General features: G+C 43.8%; 2 protein-coding genes across 2 annotated transcripts; one reads left to right on the top strand and one right to left on the bottom strand.

Annotated features, from left to right (window-relative positions):
• Positions 1-10,179: 10,179 nt before the first annotated feature.
• On the bottom strand, positions 10,180-19,263 carry ptcd1 (pentatricopeptide repeat domain 1). The gene is made up of 8 exons (XM_083655668.1): positions 18,812-19,263; positions 18,576-18,716; positions 17,062-17,280; positions 16,874-16,975; positions 15,709-16,413; positions 15,361-15,477; positions 13,005-13,187; positions 10,180-10,759 (listed from the first exon to the last, which is right to left on the bottom strand). The coding sequence occupies exons 1-8, from the start codon at positions 19,259-19,261 to the stop codon at positions 10,508-10,510; spliced, it is 2,169 nt and encodes a 722-aa protein (XP_083511794.1). The 5' UTR covers positions 19,262-19,263; the 3' UTR covers positions 10,180-10,507.
• Positions 19,264-19,753: 490 nt separating this feature from the next.
• On the top strand, positions 19,754-23,745 carry LOC310793783 (stonustoxin subunit alpha-like). The gene is made up of 4 exons (XM_083655670.1): positions 19,754-19,850; positions 21,593-21,653; positions 22,065-22,112; positions 22,566-23,745. Exons 2-4 carry the CDS (start codon positions 21,644-21,646, stop codon positions 23,081-23,083), a joined length of 576 nt encoding a protein of 191 aa, XP_083511796.1. The 5' UTR covers positions 19,754-19,850; positions 21,593-21,643; the 3' UTR covers positions 23,084-23,745.
• The last annotated feature ends 1,409 nt before the right edge of the window (positions 23,746-25,154 follow it).

Below are 25,154 nucleotides of genomic sequence, written 5' to 3'. Positions count from 1 at the left end.
ATGACAAATCTATTGACAAAAATGTATTCCCAGCCACACACACACACACACACACAAACACCTGATGCTGTTCCTCACTGTCCTCAGCGGCAGCTTGAGTCTCTGGGAAAAGACCCACAGTTTGTGGATAAACTCTGGGGTAAACTCAGCCGTCACCATCTGTTTCTGTACGGATAGCAGAACTCTGGAAAGACCCACAGACGCATATATACATTATACAAGAGGACCAATACACAAATAAATGGTCTACAGCAAGAGCAGAAGCTGGAGTCCTGTGTGTAGTGTTGTACGCATCACTCTGTGTGTGTGTGTGTGTGTGTGTGTGTGTGTGTGTACCTTTGCAGCAGCACTCCTTTGGCCTCGGTGGCCCAAGCCATGGGAGATTCTGCTGGCACAGGCCTGCAGAGGAAAAACATTCACACGTGTAGAATATTGATTAGCAAAGACTGGTTCAAGACCCACAGGGGTCCCGGACGGCTGCATGGATCATCGACTACCTGACCAACAGGCCGCAGTACGTGAGGCTGCACACCTGTGTGTGATGTGGTGCTGTGCAGCATGGGGGCACAGCCCCAGGGCATGGTGTTTGCACCTTTTTTCTTCACCCTGTACTCGGCAGACTTCAGACTGCACCACACGGACTGTTGCCACCTCCAGAAGTTCTCCGATGACACAGCCGTTAGGGTGCGTATCGGATGGGGTCATCGAGGACTTTGTCGACCGGTGTGAGTGCAACCATCTTCAGTTAAACGCCAGCAAGACAAAGAAGATGGTGATCGACTTCCAAAGGAAGAGGCCCACAGACTACACGGGTGAACATCCAGGGAGTGGACATTGAGGTGGTAGGAACATACATACCGTAAATTCCGGACTATAAGACGCACCGGTGTATAAGCCGCGGGACCAAAATTGACTATTTTTTTCTTCTATAAGCCGCACCGGACTATAAGCCGCGGGTGTTTTGATGTTTAATTACCATATGAAAGGGTTCGTGCACAGAGAGGAATGTCGGGAAAGAGATCGCTGTTTGGGGAAGCTCCCGTTTATTAACATTTCAACAAAACAAAACAAAAGTCAGGTCACTAATCCCCAGACAAAATCACACAACAATAGGCTACCGTATATGTGCAGCAAACCTGTAACCAGAGAAGTCAAGTCACTAATCCTCGTCTTCCTCTTCTTCCTGCGTACTGAAACCACCAAAGTCCTCATCTTCAGTGTCGGAAACGAACAGGTTCAGGGTGGCTTCGTCAACCACTCTCCTCTCTCCTTCAGGTGCCATGGCACGAGTCCGATACCTCACGAGTCCGACACCTCACGAGTCCGAAAAAAGAGGCTAACTTCCCCCAGACCCTAACCCAAAACCTAACCTCTCCCACCCCCACGCCTAAACCTAACATCCCCCAGACCCTAACCCAAAACCTAACCTCTCCCACCCCCACGCCTAAACCTAACCTCCCCCAGACCCTAACCCAAAACCATGAGGTGTCGGACTCGTGAGGTATCGGACTCGTGAGGTATCGGACTAGGGGGCAGTCCCCGTGGCGTCATCCTCTTCATCCCGCAGCAGTCCAGCGTTTTGGAACCCGTTGGTAATTGTGGATGTTTTCACACTCCTATAATATTCCGTGATCTTCCTTTGTGTGAATTCGCCGAAGTTTGTGATTTTCTCCTGATAGTCGGGAGGGAGTTGTTCAGTAGTTCTCCCCCGGACGGACAGTCCCTTTTGCCCAGGTTACGCGCGGCTGCTCTGTTTGATCGGCGGCTGCTCTCTTTTAATGCGAGATTGACTGCTTTCAACTTGAAAGCTGCCTCGTGTGAATTTCTGCGTACCTTCCCCATGGTAAGTGAGAGTGTTGCTTCTACTGCTCGTCTTGTTGTGAATATTCCTTGATCTTCCTTTGTGTGAATTCACCGAAGTTTGTGATTTTCTCCTGGTAGTCGGGGGAGGGAGTTGTTGCCCGAGTGGCCGTTTGCTTACCGTAATTACCATATGTAAGTGGTCACGCACAGAGGGGATTGTCGGGAAGAGATGGCTGTTTGAGGAAGCTCCCATTTACCGTATTACAACATTTCAACAAAACAACATAACACAACACCACCGTTGTTTATTTTTACAGTGCACACAGTGTCCGCGGTGTGGTGAAAAGAGGGCAAGAGAGGAAATTAAAACAGAAGTGGATTTATAGTTAGAAAGAGTGCTAAAAAAGAGAGATTTTTTTTTTTTTTTTTTTTTTTCCTGAAAAAATCCATAGATAAGACGCACCGTTATATAAGCCGCAGGGGCCAAAAAACGGGAAAAAAGCCGCGGCTTATAGTCCGGAATTTACGGTATATACATGGGTGTTCACCTCAACAATAAACTGGACTGGTCAGATAACACAGATGTCCTGTACAAGTCAAGAAGGGCCAAAGTTGTCTTCGTCTCCTGAGGAGACTGAGGTCCTTTGGAGTGTGCAGGTCTCTGTTCAGTACTTTGTATGTATGACACTATAGTAGCTTCTGCAATCTTCTAGTATGCAGTGGTCTGCTGGGGAGGAGGGAGCACCGAGAGGGACAGAAAAAGGCTGTACAGACTGGTGAGGAAGGCTAGATCTGTCCTGGGCTGCCCTCACCACAATGTCGCACTGTGTTTGGATCTCTACTTCTACTACCGTTATTACTCTATTAGTAATTATTATTATTATTATTATGCTGCTGGCTATTTGCACTACATAGTAGTAGTTTATTGTCGCGGAGGCAAACCATCCTCGGCTTCGCCTCGGACGGTTCACGCCTCCACGTCGTCCCTTAAAAAGTGATAATGGACACCTCGTCGTGCATTAACCCTTACATAACCAGACCACACACTATGTGATGTCCTTTTGATAACTAACAATCTTTTTTTCCCCACTTCCATTCACTGAGCCTCCCCTGCAACTGCTTGGAGCCCCCCTACTTTGAAAACCTCTGCACTAGCGGAAAACCGTGTGTGTGTGTGTGCGTGTACCCATTAAGCTGGAAGTGCTGAATAAACAATTCGGCAGCTCCTAGTCTCATGATGGCAGCAGGTCTGTCTTCCAGTTGATCTGCTTTGTTCAGGAACGACGTCACACACTCGTACACTGGCCCGTAGCTGCAAACAATAAGGACAACTGAGTCGCCATTTCTTCTCGCATGCTATTATTTCAATGCTTTTCATATATGTACCATTTGTTGCAGCATAACGGAAGTTGCCAGGTCAAATTTCCCTACAGGCAACAAAATCAACCCTTTAGTCCAGATCAACAGAAGAACAAGCGCCAATTTGCTCATCACGATACGATATTTGCTGATATCACAAAGTCTGTCACGATACAGTTATCGATTCAATTCCGGGGTCTACGATCGACATGAGACAATATCATGTCCTTTTAACACAATCTGCACAATAACTACAGTACAAGATTTAATCCCTCATCAAGTGCAACTTTTTATTACTTTTTAAGGGCCTTAATTCTCCCTATCAACTTTTAATACTGTTCAAGACCCTGCGGATACCCTGTGTGTTAGTATGGGGCACGGCTCAACACGTGGGGGGGGAGGGGGTATTTTCACAGGAGCATCCCTACTGTATTTTTTATTTTTAACCCTTTCTCCCGCTGTGCTCCTTGGTCATTTCTCCCATTAATCTCCCAATTTTATAGTGATACAAATAAAATTTCTGTAGCAGGCTCAAAGCTAGAGCAAGGGTTCTGGTACGATCTGAAACTAGAAGACCTAACGCATCCATTGGTAAAGAATCATGTCATGCTAGCTTGTCAGGCAGGGGGGCTAAATAACGCTCCAACATTAGGCTAAATTTAGGCAAGGTATCACCTCAAGGTTTTTTTTTGTATTTATTTAGCCTTTATTTAACCAGGTTTGTCCCATTGAGATCAAATATCTCTTTTACGAGAGAGACCTGGCCAAGAAACAGCAGCCAACACAAAGTGTCAACAAACAAACACATAAACACATACAATTGAATAACATTAAAATGATAAAATAAAACATTTGCTTACAGACAGCCTGGTAAGGTATCTGAATGAGAATGGGTTCTATGGTGATGGTGTTACAGTAGGCTACTGGTGGAAGTGCACGGTCACAATCTGGCCCTCTGCTAGTAGTGAGGAAGTGTTTTTGCAACAAAGTTGCCCATCCCTGATCTACACATACATATAACCAACAGCTGAATGTCAAAGTTCAAAGTAAATTACAACATGTTATCAATAAATAACTGGAATACAATGAACATGAGAAATTGATGATATTACTGTATAACGGTATAAGAGTACCTGAGCCCCCCCCCCCTTCATGTTATGGGCAGCTACCATACTTACTCAAAGACGAAAATATGTAGCCCCCCATCATACACAGCTGTGTATCCCTTCTGGTACAAGGAGAACACCAGTGCAAGCTCAGTTTTGAATTTCTGAAGCTCTTTTTCTGTGAAAGAGACAGTGAAAGACATAACCACCCGTGGGATCGGTCATACTGGTATACCATCTCATGTGCAAGTCATTGAAGTAATGTAGGTATGTCTGTCTGGAGTCTGTGTTTTAGCAATTGTGGACATAATCCCTTTGAGTACAGTAGATGTTAGCCAATACCAGCATGTCGGAGGGGAGGGTCTATCTCCAACAGTGTGAGGTTGAACATCTGCAGGGATCCCAGCAGCCCTTGGTTTCTCAAGGTGCTCCAGAAGTTACTTCTCTTGTGGCTGTTGCAGTGACACACCTCTTCCGCACACCACACCACACACTGAACACACACACACACACACACACAGTCAGATATACAGCACACTCCGATACACAGCAGGACTCCTGCATTTGAACACCTGGTGCCATTTCTCATTACATACATACATTACATCATTTGGCAGACGCTTTTATCCAAAGCGACTTACATCAACACATTTTTGTCAGCAATAGAGCAATCAACTATGCAACACAGTCTATGACAACTACAACCTCTGAGGGAACAGTGGTACAAGTTTAGTTTAGGTTAGTTTTTTTTTTTTTTTTTTAGAAAGAGAGAGAAAGAAGTTAGATCAAGAAGGGCCCAGATGGAGCCTGTATGGAGGTGTGTCTTTAGTCTTTTCCATTTCTCAAACCTTTTATTTTCACACAGTGCCATAAAGATAACCGTTTGTGTCAAGGCAACTGAGATTCATTATTTTCCTAACAAAAAGGTACAAAAACAAAATTTTGACTTTGTTTTGACATCTACTATAAAATAGTTTCCTAATTAGTCCATTTGGTGATGGCAAATCTGTTTTGAGCGATGTGCTCTCTCCTCATTACATTTATGGTCACTCTCCCTCGATTTGACTTGGGGATAAAATAATGCATCTGACAAATGTAATTCCACCAGATACACGCTAGACCAGTGGTACGCAACCTCGCCCTACTCAGGAGCCACATTGACACCAATTATTTATTTTAAGTAGGACTTAAAAGAGCCACAACAACTACACATAAAGGAGCCACATGTGGCTCTAGAGCCTCGGGTTGAGTATCACTGCGCTAGACCTATAAACAAAACAGTAGCCAATTAGACAAACAATTCCAGGACAAGTGACTTATCAAATATTTTAAGTTTTGTATTTTGTTGTCGTTTTTCATGCGACGGCTCTAGGGAAATTAGACTGTTTACAAAAAAAAAAAAAAAGCCATCGCCAGACAAACTTATAATGACGTAACAGAGGGGCATCAATGCCGTATTTATTTTGGAGGCCTAGAGCAAGTATATGCAGTATATTTTGAGTACTTGTGAGTGCTCACTGACAGGAGTGAGAGAAAAAAAAAAAGTTTCATTTCATTACTTTTTAGAGTTGATCTAACAAGATGGTAAAGTTGTACTGAGACTGTTTGTTCTATTTGCAGTTCTTGATGTCACTGATAGTTTTTCTAGGCTTTATGCCAATTTCAGGGTACAACAACCACAGATCAGCTCCCTCCCTCTCCCTCTCCCATGAACACTTACAGCTGATGCCAGTTTGTCGCAGACATAGCAAAAGCACTGATCACAGATCAGCTGGTTATTGGCGACTGGAGCAGCGGTCTCACCATCTGTAGCCCTGAGGACAGCAGAGAGACGGTGTAAACATCTGAAGGTTCTGGGATGAACAGGGGGCCAATCACAAAGCGTGGTTTCGTTTACTCACGTGAAAGGATGTATAGGGCAATCATAGCGCGCATGAGACAGCACCTCAGCACGCTGGGAGAAGGTGACGACCAGGTCTTCATCGATCACAGTGGGAGATGATACATAGTCTACACACACACACACAAGGTTAAACGTTAGTTTTATAAGTACTTATCAGAGGTGGGGACTCAAGTCAGACTCTAGTCGCTATTTCAGTTATTTCAGACTTTACTTGATGCATGAAGCAAAACTTGAGACTTGACTTGGGTTCTGGTGACTTGACTTTGACGACTAAAAGGTTCCTAAAATCCTCTTGACAAAGATGTGTTTGTATAAATTACTTTAAAAATGATGAGATTTGTTCCGCCAGACGACTGAATTTCCACCAGACGATTGAATTTCGAGTTTTCGACCACAAGTCGCCTGAATGTCTCCCTTGTTTTCTGAATTTGTATGAAACGGTTGAATTTAATAAAGCAGAAACTGATGACAGAAATCAAATTCATGATACACTTACCAAGTTTTTACCCTATTAACGCTACTACATTGAAAAGTCGTAGAGATATTTTGTTTTCTATAACAAGATATTAAATTGATAGCGGACTCTTTATTTGATCTGAGTTCACTTGGTGTTCTAAATATAGACTTGGGACTTGATTCGAGATTTGTGCCTCAAGACTTGAGACCGACTCGGTGCTCCAAGTTTGACTCGGTCACACTTCTGCTACTTATGGCCCATTTCCACCGCTGGTATCAGCGCGGCCCCGCCCAGCTCTTCTCGCTTTTTTGTCTCATTCCACCGATCAAAAACGTGGACAGCCCGGGTTGAGTCGGGGTTGAGTCGTGCTAGTTTTGGTCCCTGCTTTGTTGAGGTTCCAGCGCTGTGGACCCGGTACCATACCGTGACGTGAAAACACTGCAGACGACTGATTGGTCAGGCAGAATCGTGTTTACTCTATCTACTGACTGTCAATGCTGCATACCAGTTTAGTGGGGCTTACCTTCTCTTCTGTTATGTTATTTCCATCAGTCTTTTGTGTTGCTGCCTTCGGCTCTGGTGAAATAAAATCGATCTCCTTACTCAGCTTTAACATGGCGGTGGTTTTCAATAGTTTTCAGAGAGAAAAAGTCCGCTCCTCAGGAAGCCATTGTAGTTGTGTGCCGCATCGGCTCTGCTAGGCCGCAGGCGGGGGTTTAGTGAAGCCGCGGTCTTGCCTGGTGAGAGGCCGCCAGGGTAGAGGCTTCACTTCTCCCTGTAGCGCAACCCCCGTCCCTCGCGCAGCGCATGCGAGTTTGAGTAACAACAAAGTGATATCCATTCTCCTGGCCGATTGTCACATTTGCCCATGTACACTGTAGGTCATTTAGAGGCACCCGTATTTCATAAACAGTTTAAAAGTTCTGTGTATGGATTTAATTTTAACGTTATATGTTATAGCCTACTTCGGCTATGGGCGGAGGGCAGATATGCGGTCGCTATGACGCCCAGGTGTGGGCGGCGGCAGTAAACTTGCTATGGAAACAGAGTCTATATCAAGTAGAGCCGAGTAAGACCAGATCGAGTAGAGCTGTACTGTGCTGTTATATGTGGTGGAAATGAGCCATTAGAACTGAATTACACACATGCAGAGACAAACAAACACACTGTTACCGCTCTTCACTGCTTCTTCCATCTCCACTATGAGGACAGAGGGCTCACTGCACACCGGACTGAAGAAACTGTCTTCATCATCATCACTGAGGATGATGATGGATGGGGAGTCCATGGTCAATCAGAGCTGTACACACACACACACACACACACACACACACACACACACACACACACACACACACACACACACAGGATAAAAGAAAATCATCAAACCCGCAGAAGTAGGGTTGATGTTGGAGTAGAAAACTACACAGTGTGATTATGTGTTACTGTGAGCTTGTTTGGATTTCAGAATATGTACAAATCCTTAACTAGGAAGCATAGGCCCGGGCGTCGACTTCAATTCACTTTAAACCCTTGTTTATTAGCGACATTAAGCTTTGGCTCTTTGGTTAGCATTTCTGGGAAAAGGTTTCGCTTGTATTATGTGTTATGGTGGCTTACCGGCTTTTCCTTTGTTTTGAATCAGTTAAACTAACTACATTAGCTAGTAGCTAACTTTTACGAACGGCGTGAACCGTCCGTCTGTGGTCCTGTCCTGACAAAGTCGACGTAACGTTACAATACTGTAGCTCCACAGTCAAGACAGCATAAACCAGTCAAATAAAATAGTCGGCGATTATGTCAACAGCCAAACCGCCAATAGTTTATTATTTTGTGTAAACCTTGTCAATGTTAGATAGCGTAATAATTCATACCATAAGTTCTAAGTGCGAAATGCCCCTTACCTTTTTAAAGAAGGTAGGTTTCTCGAAGGTTTGTCCAAATGATGGCTCAGCGCGCCACGAGCCCTCAAATTTCCACGGATATGACGTTGTGTCGCGCTTTTTTCTTCTTCTTCTGTCTCCCTCCTTTTGTCTTCTTTGCTTCTTCTTCTCTTATTTGAACCACCAAACAGCTTTCGGGTGCATTACCGCCACCCATTGAACAGGGGTGTGGACTAAAGCTCTATCTTATCTCATATTTCTACCAAACAAAGAATTACCATCAAAACAATACACAATAAAAATGGGGGAAAAAAAATCTAATACTGGTATTAATACTCTAGATTCTAGACACAACACTTTACCTGAAGATTTTTCTCTCTGTCACTAGGACAATGACCCATGATGCTCAGATACTTCCAAGATTGAGGGTGAAGTAAAATAAAGGATTATGCTCATGATTTGGATGTCAAGCTACAACTATTGCACTCACCATCCTATCATAGTTTCAATTTCATAATTCACATCCTTGAATGACACTACCACCCCCCCCCCCCCCCCCTTGTCTTCATTATTTCCACCACTCATTGCTGGTATGATCTAGTTTCCTCACATCTCTTTGGCTAATCCTCAGAGCGCTCCTGAAATCGTATTGCTTTATTCCCTCATTTGGTTCATTACTCTTGGCTTTGCTTCTCCTTGAACAGCAGTGTTCCAAGTCTTGTTCCCTTGTCTCACTCCTGTTTTTACTGTTCATTAGTCATGTTTCCTTCTCTTGTTGGATTTCAAGCTTATGACTGTTTCTAAGAAGTACTTTTCTATCATTTTGACAAGTGCTATGTAAATAAAACCGTTAACACTTTATTTTGATAGTCTGCCTCAGTGTTTCCCACAGGATTTTGAGTATTTGTGGTGGGTGACCGCAGACCCCCTAGGGGGGTGCGGCGGCATGCCCCCCCGCAATTTTTTTTTTAAACATTTTAAAGTAAAATGCATGAATTTGGTGTACTTTGAGAAAGCTTAAGAGCAAAATTAAAAGGGTAGATCTATGAAGAACATGTCATCATTACAGTGCTGTGGGTTTAGAATGACAAACTAACTTTCTCCCTGTAGGTCAGGGATACTCAACTTGCTTTGCCACTTTCGTGAAATGATAGAAGGCGAGGGCCCAGTTAATAAACAAACGATATAAATTTTTTGGGGTGTCAGCCAGAGTTTAGGCTGACAATGTTGTGCACACCGGATAGTTAGTTAAGTTAGTTAGGTTAAGTACATACATAAGTGCCTGGGTAGCGAGCAGATGGCGGTATTTGACAATTTAGCAGCTAAATCATAGATTATTGAAAGATATTCCATATTCCAGACTGAAATGCTATAACAGAAGTATTGGCCAGAATGACATGAACATTTATTGGACACTTATTCAGCGGGTATCTTGCATGTTGCGTTCAGGTGCACTGTAAAAAAAAAAAAATGTTGGTCAACATCCTTTTGTGGCGGCCCGCCACAAATTCCTTTATGTATGGGAAACACTGCTGCCTACAGAGTATATATATAACATTTCAACAGAAATGACTCAACACTGTGGCTCTAATGTAATGTGCAATGCAGCGGACGGATGGAGTTCAAGTCATGCACTCACAGTAAAAGGTTGCATATAGTTTACTTTCATTACCATATTAATTAAAATAGCATGAATCCTTTGAGTAATTATACATTTACAATAAGTTAATAGATGGTTTCAAGTGAACATAAACATTCTAAATTTCCCGCAGTGTTTGCTAGTACAATAACTGACAGGACATAAGCTATGTTCCAAACTGTTCCCTAGCAACACAATTGCATGAAAACCGTCTATAGAGACACTGCTTTGACCCAACTCAGAAACAGAAGTCCATCCATTGTTTCACAGCTTGACGTGAGAAGGCAAGCATCAAGGAGAAATATGAGATTATTTTAGCATGTGTGATTATAACAGGTGTGTGGTGAAACATGTATGTTACAATGCGGACACTTTGCTGCCCTGCTTGTCCTTGCGAGACGGATATCTCCTTGCTGTGGGTCTCTGGTTCCTCTGGGCGGCCGTCGATCCATTGGCTGCAGGTCCAGTTTCCAGCTTGGCCTGCTCCATCTCAGGCTGTGGCTCTGCCTGCTCCTCATCAGCGCCCAGGGCAGGCATGGCTCTCAGCCACTGCTGGTAGTAACCACGGAAACCATCGATGTGAACAAGATAGTTGTTTCTGGTCTTGTACTGGGATTGAGAGAGATAAACGGGAGAGGGAAGGAAGAGAGGCATCTATTTTAGTACCTGATACCAGGGGGGACTCCGCTGTGCACTCATAGCTAAGTCCACCAACTTTTCCCTGCAAAGTGCTCAGGTTCTTCCTCTCTTCTCAAATTGGAGGCACAACAAAAGCTAGACTGGCGGTAACATTAGCTGGCTTGCAAATGTTATGTCTTTAAAGAGCATTACTGTTTGTTTAGTAGAGAGATTTCGCCGGTGACATTTAACACAACTTATTAAAATCCTACAGAGTGGAATCATCGATAGCAGCACAGAGCAGAATAAAAGAATCTAAACAGTTTAGGAGTGAAAAAGAAGCACACAAAGCAGAAGCTAGTGACTGCCAGAATTTTTGGCAATAAAAAAAAGGGCAGAGTGTTTTCAGCTCTCATTAGCCTCTGTAGATCTCATGTACAAGGAACTTTGGGAAATCCTTTGCGTTCACTTCCTCTGAAGTTAGTGTGCTTACCGAGTGTGCACTGTGCAGGTCCCTTTGCCTTCACTTCCTCTGAAGTTAGTGTGCTTACCGAGTGTGCACTGTGCAGCTCCTTTGGCCTTCAGCTTCACTTCCTTACTTTACTTTATTTCATATAGCAGACGCCTTTCTCCAAAGCGACATACAGATGTATGCAACACCAGCAATAATAATAATAAATACAAACAAGGTAAAAACGACCGTAAAAAGAGCAAGAAATCACAGGTTGGTGACAACAATTATTAAAATCAAGTCCATGAGCAACAAAGAAGAAGAGGAAGAAGGTAGGGTCAGGGGGGATCAAAGTGGAGTGAAAAAAGATTTTATGTTTTTAGCCTTTTCCGAAATATGGGGAGTGACTCTGCCGTCCCAACCATAGGGGGAAGATCATTCCACCATTTTGGGGCGACGCAGGAAAAAAGTCTCGATCGAGAGCGACCCTTAGGAAGCAAGGGAGGGGCGAGACGGCCTGCACTAGTGGAGGGGCGGAGGGAGCGGTGAGAGGTTTGGAACTTGACCATAGGTTGAAGGTACTGGGGGGCTGTTGAGTGGACAGCCCTGTAGGCTAGAACCAGGGTCTTGAATTTGATACGTGACAGGATGGGAAGCCAATGGAGGTCACGGAGGAGAGGGGTGACGTGGGAGAATTTAGATTGGTTGAAAACGAGGCGGGCCGCAGAATTCTGGATGAGTTGAAGGGGTTGGATGGCAGAGGAGGGGAGACCGGCTAGAAGAACGTTACAGTAATCTATGCATGATAAGACAAGTGCCAACTTCCTCTGAAGTTAGCGTGCACTGATTTGATTTGATTTATTATGGATATAAAGGAAGACATACAATCCAAGGGAGTAAAACATGCAAAAGTGCAGACACTCATTTCCAGCATGGTCGGTGGTCTTAAAAACATGACATACATAAACAATGAAAATAAAAGAGCAGTACAAATCAATTAATAGTAAGAGTAAGGTATAAAAAGCAATAAAAAATAAATAAAGATTAAGAGAACTATGTAAAAATTAGGAGAATACTAAAGTACAAATACATTTCCCTACCTAAGGAAACACAAGTTAAATTACATAGTCACCTTATCTATCAGCCATGATCTAGTTAACCATTTGAAATTATGGATATTGGGAGCAGATTTAATTTGCAGATCCAAACTATTCCATTCAGCAGCTCCAGTGGAAGCAAAGGTACCCTTACCTGTGACTTTGGAATTTGAACAAACACAGGTTAGCAACACTGGATCTTGTAAAAACACTGTGCGCTTCCCTGACATGGGTAAGATACTTCTCTAAAAACTCAGGGAAAAAAGCGTAGAGGATCTTGTGAACCGAGCTAAGTGTGGACAGTCACCCTAGCTTCCACTGGCAGCCAGTTAAGCTATAGAAAATGGTCTTTCCCAATATGCGCCCGAGGGCCCAGGTTCAGAATGACCCTCATCAGTTTATCCTGAGCAGTCTGAAGCCTGCCTTTAAGGAGTTTAGTTAAACTCTCGAACCAGGAGGTGCAGGCATAATCAAAATGACACAAAATTGAGTTAAAGCAGTAACCTTACCTATTACTTTGCTGGCCATACTCTTGCCATCTAGGCACTGTGCAGGTCCCTTGGCAATGATTCAAATCAAAACCTACAGATTTTTTTCGCATACCCTTTGATGTGTTTTGCACAGGTACAGCATGTACAGCTCAGTTGGAACGCAAAGTGAAACACACAACACACAGACGCATGCTCACCTGGTCATAGTTGGGTGGATATTGTGCAGCAAACTCTAGCTGTCGGATGATGACCTCATTAGGCCACACCCCCATGTCAGTCATGCTTCTGAGGAGTGTCTTTAGGTAGACGTAATCCATCCTCCGAGCTGCTTGGCCAATTAGAGCAGAGAACACGTGGACATTAGGCCTCAGTCCCGCCTCCTGCAAGAAAGGGCCAGGCACATTAAGATGGAGGCCTTCTGTACTGACCGCTACATTAACTCATTCAGTGCCAGCCACTTTTGGAGAACGGATGCTCCCAGTGCCAGAGTTTTCAGAGCGTTTTCAGTGATTTCTCGAGGCCCACAGAATATTGTGTGATATTACTATGTAAACACCGAACACGCACAAGAACGAGCTGGCTCTATTGTATCATCAGCAAAAAAAAGTTTATTGATACCATTTTCCGTTCTTTAGTTATGAGCCGGAGAAGATAGGTTGTTTTCAGCGTTTTCAGGCTTTTCAAATTATTAGCTGAGATAATCCGCCTTTTGTGAAATGCAGCATTTCAAGCACATTCACTGAGTCTGAAGATAATATTTTCTGATGTAGTGACGTAGTTGTTGTGTGATGCCCTGCGTGCACCACCCCCCTCCCCCCCTCCCCCCGTAAACTCCTCCCCACACTGCACACAGCCTCACGCAACCATTATATTTTCGGAGTGCTGCGTTTGTGTGCTGCTGTCGGCTCTCAGCGCCACAGCAGGGAAGAGCCAACCCGGATTGCTGAATGGTTTGGCGTCAGGGGCTGCTTTCCTGGCTGCTAATCGGTTGGAGAAACTATACAGACAGACAGACAGACAGACAGGGACAGAGGGGCTCAGTTGTGAGCGCGGATTGACTCCTGTTCGGAGCCAATGTCAGCTCCCGCGACAGAGCAAATGGCTCTGGGAGCATGCATCGGGTTGTCTTTGATCCACGGCTTTTAGGCTGTTTCTCGGACCTGTCTCTAATCTGGACTGCACCGAGCAAGCACTGTCGCCACCTAATGAGTCCGTAAAATAGGTTATACACCTCCAATAGCTACTATAGTTGTACAGGAGCTGCGGAAGGCTTTGATCGACGTCCCACCGTCAAAAAACGCATTGGACGTCGAAGGACGTCCGTGGCATTCTACGTCACTATTTAATTGGACGTCGAAGGACGTCCATGGCATTCAATGAGTTAATGGACTTCTACTACTACTACTACTACTACTACTACTACTACTACTATAGAATCAACAAGTGTAGATGTTTGGACACTTTGCACTGGTGCTGAAGAGGTGCAGGAGGAGCAAGAGGTCAAACCAGAAGACAAAAACAAAAACCTCCATGCAGCTGTTCAACAATTCATTTAGAGGTGTGTCCCAATCTGTTTTGGACTACCAGATTTCTAGATCTGTTTATGAAACAGGCTACTGGTCTAAACAAGTTTAAGTTGTGACTTCATACCCTCAGGAAGTTTGGTCAGTATAAATACACGTCCATTAAAGTGTCTCCCATAGTCAGATACAAGACAGAACAGTAGCTGCGTTTACATGCACACTTTTTCCTCAATCTGATTTAAATCAATCGGTTAGAAGATTTGGGGTCAACTGTTTACATGGGATGTGATTTAATACGATCTGGTGTTTACATGCGCCGACGCATATAATTGAACAGCTGTGCGCAAAAGTGATGAATACAACTTGACCGGTCTGCCAACTCTCACATTAACCGTGAGACTCAAGCAATTAATTGACACTTCTAACACATTATTCATGCCACAACAAGTGCATTTTCTCACAGTGAAAAATGAAAAGAAGGGATTCTGCACACTTAAATCTATGCAATAGTTCACTTTAATACTGAGCTTTGGGTCTATGAGACCTTCATCAGAGCATACATGACAACACTGAACAGGGCAGGGAGGAGAAAAAGGCACCCATGCAGCCATACCCATGGCGTGCAGCCATACCCGTGCAGTGTGTCGAGTATTTATGCATGTCGAGTTCTCTGCACGCCCAACCCATATGGACTGTGTGCTGCAGGCTGGTCAGCGCGTCTCGTGAAATGCGTCGAAAATAGTCCAACAGATACAAAAGCATGGGCATATGTGTTTGACTCGCGCGGTACAGGCTGTGCAGCACGGCCAAGCACGGCCAGCACGGCCCTAATTACCTAATTAAAAAATCTGCCTCCATTAGGTCACCCGCAGGGGTGCTCTTTACACTTCCTGAAAGTTTCATTCCAATCGCACGTAAAATGGCATCGCTGTGGCCGAACAAAATTCTGCTCACACACAGAAACGTCTCATTCTTATTATAGGATTATCGCTTAAATACTGAAGCCACTGATGTGTATCATCATCATCACCTCCATATCTTTCAGCAGCTGCAGGCCGTCCCTCTGTCGCTCACAGCCCAGTGCGAGGCAGCCGTACGTCTGTACGTCCACACTTACACGTCGCTGTTGCATCACACGCAGCACAGCCTGGAACAAGAAAAGACAAAACAAAAATATGTACCGGTATTTGGATTTGTAATACTTTACTATCCCTGTGGGGAAATGTATCCTCTGCATTTGACGTATCCTAATGGTACCTAGGTAGGTACCTACCTAGAACCTAGGAGCAGTGGCAGCCACAGTACAGTGCCCACTCTTATGCAACAAAAAAAAGACCCTATCTTGGTTTGGTTGAGGGTGGGTTGAGTGTTTGTGTACCTTTGCCCCATCCAGGTCACCAGCTCTGGCTGCTCGGCGAATCACACAGTTGAAGAACGCCGCATCCAGCTTCACTTTGTGCTGCTTGGCAACCGTCAGAAGCATCCGCAGGGATTGGCTGCCTGGCTCCATTGTATCAGCCAACAGGGTTAGGGTCCTGAGGTCTGGACTCAGTCCATCAACCGCCATCTTCTCCAGGAAGCCTTGGGCCCCTCCTATCAGGGCAAGCCTATCAAATGCTCCATTCACAGCGCCTAGGGAAACCACACCGGCCCCTTTCCCCTCAAAAAGGTCCAGCAGGCTAGGTGGCTCAGAATGGGCCGCTAGCTCACAAGACAGCGAGGCACCTGCCATTTCCCTGTCCAGTGCCGAATGGGTTGAGTCTCGTCTGCTATACGCCTCGATATCTGCTGCTGGGGCGACCACAGCCTCTCTGCTGCTGGGGCCACTGAGGCTGTCGCTGTGTCGACCAGGCTGAAGAAACAGCTGCCTCTCCAGGAGGTCGATGTCTACTACTGGATCCCTCGGTCCTGACTTTGGCTTCACATTCACCACGTCTTCGGTCTGGTTTGTCCCATCAGGTCTCAGCAGCAGCTGTGTGGCCAGGCTACGGTCACCCATCCCACAATCCCTGGCAGTTCGCAAGAGCAAGGTATAATTCTTCGAGTCTGGACGAATCCCTGACCTCAGCATCTGGCGCCAAACCTAAAACAACCGCAGAATTAGACTCAAATCTCCAAACACCCACACAAAACTAATTAGATGCGTGTAAACCAGTGGCAGCCGGCCACTAGAGGGCGCCAGGGCGCCGCCCCACTAGCCTATTATTGTTGTCTTTCAGTGGAATCATGGTGATGATATGAAGTTATTTTAATAGTGACATTTTTGCTGTCTAAATTGACGATGACAAGCAAATGTTACTTAAAAACTGATCAAATGAGGTGTAGCAGGAATATTATTTGAAAATATAGGGTTTGTTTGACATCACCATTCAGTTCAATGAGATGAACACTGATTTTGCATACGTGAAACATATGATATTGATATTGAGAAGAATCCTTATGATTATCATATTGATTTCAACCCCATCGTCCAGGCCTATATACAGCCCTCCCTGGACAAAAATGCACGAGCCGCTACTGGTGTAAACGTGTGACGCGTCTACCTGCAGAGCCAGTCTGAACCCTGTGTCTTTGTCCTTCAGACATCCCATCAGCAGGTAGTGAAATGTCTCTTGAGTGACAGCATGGTGATTCTGCAGCATCTCCTGCACACAAACACAAGTCTATAGACAAATCTAAAACAATTCAGAGCATCAGTCCTTCACACAAAGCATATAGACACGAGCGGTACCCTGAGTGTGTGAATACAGGCTTGAAGGTGATTGGTGATGGCGTGCGTCTTGAGAAGGGCGTGGTACGTGATGGTACTCAGGCGGTAGTTTTTGCGACGGAGTTCTTGCTCCAGGTGCAGTGCTTGCTGAAGACCCGCTTGTTTCCATGGTGACTCAGCGCAGGCATTGAAGAGAGCAGTGTATGTGGCATCTGTGGCAAGCAGACCTCGCTTCTTCATCTGGAAGACACGCACACGCACGCGCGCACACACACACACACACACACACACACACACACAGTACTGTATGTACATACATACATACTATGCAACTTGAGGTGTGTTCATGTGTTTGTGCATAAAGTGTCTATGAAAAGATTTACACATATATTTATGCAATTGTCAAGATCATATATTTTTGTCTATATGGAGTACAGAATGAATTTCGATGGAAATAATTTGTGGCTACTGCTACATTTAGTCAACACTAACTGAAAAACGACTGTAAAACAACAAATATTATTTATTGTTCATAATTGTAAGTGTATAAAAAATACGTGTTCGGAACTTCTATGATTATGCTTAAAAAAACAAGCCTACCAAAAATACTTAGAACTAAATAAAAACCACTGAAAACTTAAACTAAACTGAATTTAGAAGGGGCTAGTTACCATCAAAGACTTATAGATTATTTTGCATCCGTTGATCTGCTAAAGGGGAGGTTTGGGCTGCGCGGCACGAACTGGCTCAGATTCCTCACTATACTTCACTATTCTAAGCATAAGTTGCACAAGATTTACCCGTCTGTCTCACCACTGTGTGACAGGTGTCGGAGGGCACTCTGTCTCATGCCTTCTGGTTCTGCCCTTCACTGGCCGGATTCTGGGCCAAGATATTTGACTTAGGCCTACAAAATAACCATCCAGCCGGAGGCAGAACTCGCCATCTTCGATTGCTCCGAGTCCTTTCTCGACTTCCCTACAGCTGTGCAACAATCTCTGACACGGGACAATTGTCGCCAAGAAACTCATTCTGCAGGAATGGAAGACTCCCTCTCCACCCTCTTTTCAAGTTTCAACTGTGGTTGGCGGACATGACCTCCGTTATACAGATGGAGAGACTCAGGTTCCTGTGGACCAACTCACTTAATAGATTTCTAACTATTTGGGACACGTTTCTGGCCTACCTTGACAAGGTTAGGGGCGACGGGTAACTCGCCCAGCTGGTCTTTCAGAGTCCCCCTTGTGTGAGATGAGATCCCATACATAGCGTCTCTTGCAGGCACGTAAGCACCTTGTGTGGCTGCTGGTACCACATTGTGATATTGGAGTATGGATGTATGTGTTTTTGTTTTTTTCCCTTTTATTTTCTTTTGCCGTGTCTGAGTTTGTTTGTTCTTGATGTTCTGAAAACTCTAAAACAAAACAAAAATATATAAAAATATATCAAATAAACTGAATTTGAAAAATAAATAAAACCCACATAAAAGACAATGAAACATATCCAACTAATAACTCTTGAGAGTGTTTCCATACATCATTATAGAGTTTGAAGGCCTTTTTGAGGTGTCCCGCACGGCCACAGCCTCCTATCAGCACAGTGTAGTTGTACTCGAGTGGCTGCAGCCTCTCTCCTCTCAGCATGTCTCTGTGGAACAGATCCAGAGCCTCCTGCAGCTGAGGAGGGGAGAGGAGGAGAAACAGGTAAACAACAGAAAACAAAGAGGAAGAGGAGGAAAGCAGTAGCAGACATAACATTCAGTCAGACCAACCTTATTCGCCTTGATCAGCTGCTTGCATTGTAAGAAGTACCAGTAAGTTGTGTTCCCCCTCCCGAACCTGGGTTTAACTGGCTCCTCCTCGTCGTCTTCCTCCTCTTGGTGTCGCACGTTCTGGATGTCTGGGCTGCTTTTGCGGAAAAACCTCCTGGAGGATAAGTCAGTAGACAACGGCCCGAAGCCGATGCCTTCCCCGGGTGGCTCGCTCTCTGCCGGGCCGGTGGAGTCTGTGCGAGAGGCCGAGATGTCCTCCACGTTTCCTCGGCAAGCTGCGGAGAAGGACACGGGTCTGGTAAGAGGCGACAGCCAGGGAGGCGGCGTGGGGAGTCTCGTTGAGCAGGAGGTGGGCGAGTTCCTCGCCGGGTAGAAGAGGGACACTCTGGCAACACGGGCCGACACTTTCCCCCCGTTTCGTACGCACGAACAGGCAAAAGACGTTAACATTTTCTCAACCAAACTCACGTTGTCAGTGTCAAGCGGAAGTAGCTAACGTTAGCAAGTACCAGTTACAAGTGACAAGACCTGAAAAATCAATGTCAGAGCCGATATTGAGCCTCCCTGCCTTACGCCTTGGTCCTCGTTGGGAGGAAATCAGGGGGTAGATGGGGTCATAATTTGAGAAATATCAGCGAGCACCCTTTAATTTACATGAGCGATTTATCAAAAGCAACATCTAGTAGGATTTAGCTAGGTAGCCTACAGCTGGTCGACTATATCTGCGATGGATTAGATGCACCTGTCGGATTGTAACCCCGCGTCACAGTCGGATTGCAGAGCGATAATCACTGCCCCCAACTGGTGATAGGTCATTTTTGCATTTCCTCCTGTACTGGCTGAAGAGTGAAGAGTGACCATAAAACAAGCTAAAGAGAGACAGTCAAGTGGAGGGAGAAGAGTGAAGAAGAGTCAAACAGGGTCAAGTTGGGATGATAACCTAACCGACCTAGTAAAAGACGACTGTTATAAAACTCACTTCCCGGACAAAAGCTTTGCAGTCGGAGTTCCACCACCCACAGACTACTCTTCCTCTCTGGTAAAAGTAAAAAAAAAAATAGAGGACTAAAGAACAAATTGTGTGTGTGTGTGTGTGTGTGTGTGTGTGCGTGTGTGTGTGAGAGAGAGAGTGCGCGCGTCGTGTGACGTGTGTGTGTGTGTGTGTGTGTGTGTGTGTGTGTGTGTGTGTGCGTGTGTGCGTGCGTGCGTGCGTGCGTGCCCAGCCCGAAGTGCTCTTGGAGAACTGGACTTGTAGATGGAAATACATACATAGCGCACTGGCGCCGGAACAAGGGGGACATGGGGACATTTTGTCCCCCTTAAAATTTGGTCCCCCTAAAAAAAAAAAAAAAAAAAAAATTTTTTTTTTTAATCCGAGGGGGCAACTGCCCCTGACGCTTAGAGCCCACTTTACACTGTTTACACAGCCTGTGATGCTTGTTAAAGCCGTGATCGTTGTGGGATTATTACACCTGAGACAGACAGACCCAGGGATCAAGTTACAGAGAGCCCACTTTACACTGTTTACACAGCCTGTGACACTTGTTAAAGCCGTGATCATTGTGGGATTATTACACCTGAGAGACAGACAGACCTGGACTCTGTACTGCACTCACTGTCATTGGCTGCTGCTATAATCGTATACGGTTATTGTTATTTTATTTTTGTGTTGAGATGACAAGTTTTGCACTGTGTTTCGAAGTGATAATAATAATAATAATAATAAGTTCAGTGTTTCTGCCTGTGTTGCTGTCTGTTGTAGTGTAATTATAAAATGACCTAAAGGGAGAGCAGGTCACCAAGTGAGTGAGAAAAGGAAAAATACTGAATAATTACATTACTACAGTATAATCCTAATGTTAATTAAAAATGAGATATTCATCTAAATATGGCTAAAAATCATCCAAACGTCCATAAAAACGTCAATTTTTCGTCGGGCGCCGAAAAAACACTGCCCTTCGGGGGCCGTCAAAAACATTTTTTTTTTTAAATATTACAAAAAAAAAAAAAAAAAAAAATTGTGTCCCCCTTATTGCAAACTCGTTCCGGCGCCACTGACATAGCGTGGTTATATTTTCCATTTCATGGCCCATTAACTGTTCAAACTAATCTCTTTCACTTCAGCAAACAAAATCCACGTTTAAATATTTTCTCTCTCAAAGATATGTTCTCCTATATGCATAGATACAATAGTTGAACTGCAGCACATTTTCATCTCTCTTAATACATTTAGAAACATTTATAAGCTGATTTATAGTTGGTGTTTATATTCAACTTCTGAGTATTAGTGCAAACTCCTAGAGTGTACAGCAAAACAAAATTATTTCACACAACTTTCTCCATACTGGTAATTTGGCCATCCACTTTCTATGTATGGCCTGTGGCTACAACAGTTGTGATTGTTGGGCAAATTAGACCGATCCGATCCGACAAGCTGAAACCCAGCTAGAGAACCAAGACTAATCTGCTAGCTGCTGCTCCGTCAGAGTGAAACAGAGACGGTCTTGGTGGCTGCATATAATGTCTGTCTGAGCCTTTACATCCAAGTGAGCTTGATTTGTGGTGCTACTATTAGTTTCAAATAGAAAACCTACCCTGATCCCCCCAAAAACACCTCCTGCATATTGCCACAGGCACGTTTCCCCCCTTTTTTTGGAGCTTGTCATCAGGAAACTTTTCTCTCTTCTTTATGTTTAGTAGCAGATATTTCACTGAGGCACACAGAGCAATACATTACACACGACATACGAAATATAACGATTCTAATTCATTTGATTTTAGGTCCTTGGTTTTGATCCAGTCCAGCTGGTGCCACCCTCCTGTCCTGCGGCCATGCCTCCTGGTACTGAGCAACACACCCAGAAACTAGAAATCCACCAACAGCACACAAGAGTCCTTAAAAACATTTCACATATAAGCATTCATGTTTGGCAGAAATTCTGTCCAAGAGTTTCATGTACCTTTAAAGAATCAAGATTAGCTACTATATCCACGACCTTAGCATTAACTAATAGTTGATAGTTGGCTCCCTCACTGGTTTCTCAATTAACTAATCATGACCTAATAATGACAAACTGACCATGTACTAATAGTTCCTCATTCATTCCTCATTAGTTCCCTGTAACGACTCTTATCTTTTGTGTACCTATTGTAAAGTATTACTATCATTATACAGCATACTTGATAACCTGAGAGCCTGTGTTTTGTATGTTCATACAACTTTTTTTATTTTCTTTGTCTGATGTGAAACTAGATGTTGCACTGCCAGCAGAACCCAAGACCAGAGCTGACTTCTTAAAATGTAATAAATATATTCATCTTGAAGTAATCAGTCTCTCTCTGCTGATACTCTCCACAAATCGCTAGATAGAAAAAGAAACAAATAGTAGTGGTGACATAGTGTCATGTGAATTCTTGCGGCTTGCAATTAAATTTGTATGATTTGTCTTAAGCAAACAGTGGAGAACCCAGAAACTCACTGTTCAGAAGCAAGTTTTAGGATTGGCTTGATTGAGTGACCTCTATCTATGTGCTATCAGACTGATAGCACATAGATAGAGGTCACGTGGAGGCTGGGTTTACCCAGGCTACTGCATGTTTGCATTGTATTTCTGTAACATATTTCTATCTGACTGTAATGTGTTGAAGTAGGCCTATAAAAGTTCACTCAGACTGTCTGAGAGAGATCCATCAGGCTTTATATCTTTCAGTCTGTCCATTTCTTTCTCTAATGTGTTCTCTCCTCTCTCTAAAGACTCATGCTGGCTCACGCTGGACTCCAACACGGCGTACAGAGAGCTGCGTCTGTCGGAGGGGAACAGGAAGGTGGAGATGATGGATATAGTCCAATCGTATCCGGAAAGCCCAGAGAGGTTCTCTCACCTGTATCAGGTGCTGTGTGAACAGGCTCTGACTGGCCGCTGTTACTGGGAGGTGGAGTGGAGTGGCTCTATTGAAATAGCAATCGCATATAAAGATCTCGGCAGAACGGCCTATTACCACGAGTGTGCATTTGGGTGCAACGACAAGTCGTGGAGTTTGGACTTGAATAAAAACAGTAAATGTTTCAGACACGCTGACGTGGAGACTGAAGTGCCGGACCCCCAGTCCTCCAGAGTGGGAGTGTTCCTGGACCACAAGGCGGGCACTCTGTCCTTCTACAGCGTCTCTGACACCATGACACTGCTGCACACAGTCCAGACCACCTTCACTGAGCCACTCTATCCCGGGCTCTGGGTTGCAGACAGTGCTGAGCTGTGTGAACTGGAGTAGAGGAGGTCCGTCCTGTCTTAAGGCCAGGGTAGAGCTCAGTCCATGAATGAGCTCCTCAACCTCAGTTCAACTGAGGAATTTGAATTCACGAACACCTACAGGTAACACAAGTGAAATTGAATTAGAATTTCAGGAAGGTACATTTACTTCAAAGAAATTCTGTGAAATTCCATGTTTTTTCTTACTACCGGTACATATCTGAGATTTCACTTTTCACTTTCACATATATTATCAGTACTGAATATCGTAAAATTTTAACTGAACCTTTCAGGTGCTATTTGATGTATAACATGCAATCATAACACATACATTATGACTGAATGTATTTTATTTGTTGAACTGTCTTTTACTTGATTAATACAATTTGATTTCTAATGTTTAACAAGTCAAGACAAACTCTCTTAGAAGTGGAATTTAAATTCCTTAGAGCTGGGTGAAGTTCCAATTCCATCTCCAACTCCAGGAATTTAATTGAAATTGACCATGCATTCCTCATGCAATCTCTCAATGCATGGTAAAAATGCTCTTACCGATATAAATATATACACACTGTAAAATCACAATACAAGTTATGTATCTTGAAAGAATAACTTGCAGTTTCATTTTACATTTTGAATCAGTGGAGTTGAAAGTGAATCAGTTTTGTTCAATGTCGGTTTCAGATTTGTCACAATTCTAAATGAAAATGTATTTAGTTATGTACTATGTATTTTAATTCAGATAAAGAAATAAAAATATAATTGATGAGTACTTTATAAAAAAAAATAGATGAATTTGTTTTCCCTTTTTTTGCCAATGTGCAAAATGAAGTTTGTTTTCTTAAAAAAAATTACAACCTCCTGAGCAGAATCCCATGGCTACTGTAAATCACTGTTAAAACATAATACTGTAGTTTGGTTGGTCCACATCTAGTCCTCGACAGTTGGGAGCTAACAGACTACATATGATGGAAATAGAATAACTGGATCACTAAAAAACTGTCAAATAAAGGAGCCAATTGCAAATAGGGCCTACTTGGGGTGGGGATACTTGAAATATTTTCCTCAGACATGGTTGAAGGTATAGAAGACATTTTGAATGAGATAAAGCGATGGTTTCCAGTGTGCTGTCATGGGACTCCCACCTCTTGGCAGTAATCCCTGTCAAAATGTCCTCAGATTGGTAATGTCAAGTAAAATGCATGAAACCGACACCATTCTCCCACTGCTGAACCTCTGCTATACTGCATGTTTCCAGAGAAGGCAGAGGCCCGTGTCCTGGAGTGATGTGAACATTTCTTCTTGGCATTTAACACCAGTCACCTTCAGATATTAGCAAACGGACTGCAGGAACATTTTGAACTGGATGGCTGGACTACTATATAGTTTCTCTGGTCTCTACGTCACAAACACAGTGGATGAGGTGAGGCAACATGACTCACACCTTGATCAGAGGATAGGAGGTTGACGCTGTGCAGAAGAGCAAACACTTCTGACTCATCACTGATGATAAACTCTAAGAATGCTTTTCTAATCTAAAGTTTGAGTCTCTGCTTTTTAAGAGGCAGCATTCAGAGCAAACATTACAGATCACAAACTCCTTTATATTGGCATAACTCTTACCATCAAAGGTGCAATTGCTTCACTGGTATACAAGAACATTAAAGAGCACGGTGCAGGTTAGACCACTTTGCATTAATATGTAGCAATTAGGATTTTTTTCTTTGTATTGTAAGAATCTTGAGTCCCAATTCTAATTAATTTTACCTGCACCACACTCTTTAAAGTGAACTATATATGTTTACCTTTGAGAACATTTAATAGAAGGTACTTAAAATTAAATGGAATTTTGCCCTTGCCAATTTTGAACTTTACTAAGTTGTTGTACCATCAGAAAATGGTAAATAAATGGTGGTAAATAAAGGTGATATTGTGACATGAATAGACATGTTGTAGACAGCCAGATGTTAAAAATACATCACATGAAGTTTATTAACATCTGATTCAGATCCTCTGTACACAAGAACATAGAGAACGCCTCATATTCTATTTTTATTTTTTGCACTTATTTTTAGTGCAATTCAAAGCAGCTG

The sequence above is a fragment of the Poromitra crassiceps genome, assembly GCF_964638095.1.
Source record: "Poromitra crassiceps genome assembly, chromosome: 19".
NCBI lineage: Eukaryota > Metazoa > Chordata > Actinopteri > Beryciformes > Melamphaidae > Poromitra > Poromitra crassiceps.
Note: the sequence above shows the minus strand (reverse complement) of the source record. Positions and strands in the feature narration are given on the sequence as shown.

Coding starts and splice junctions, on each gene's coding strand:
- LOC310793783 (XM_083655670.1), top strand. Junction 22,113..22,565: donor CAGAGCTGACTTCTTAAAAT/GTAATAAATATA, acceptor CTCTCTCTAAAG/ACTCATGCTGGCTCACGCTG.
- ptcd1 (XM_083655668.1), bottom strand. CDS start 19,261: ATGTTAACGTCTTTTGCCTGTTCGTGCGTACGAAACGGGGGGAAAGTG. Junction 16,976..17,061: donor CCTGTATTCACACACTCAGG/GTACCGCTCGTG, acceptor GTTTGTGTGCAG/GAGATGCTGCAGAATCACCA. Junction 15,478..15,708: donor GTGACCTGGATGGGGCAAAG/GTACACAAACAC, acceptor TTCTTGTTCCAG/GCTGTGCTGCGTGTGATGCA.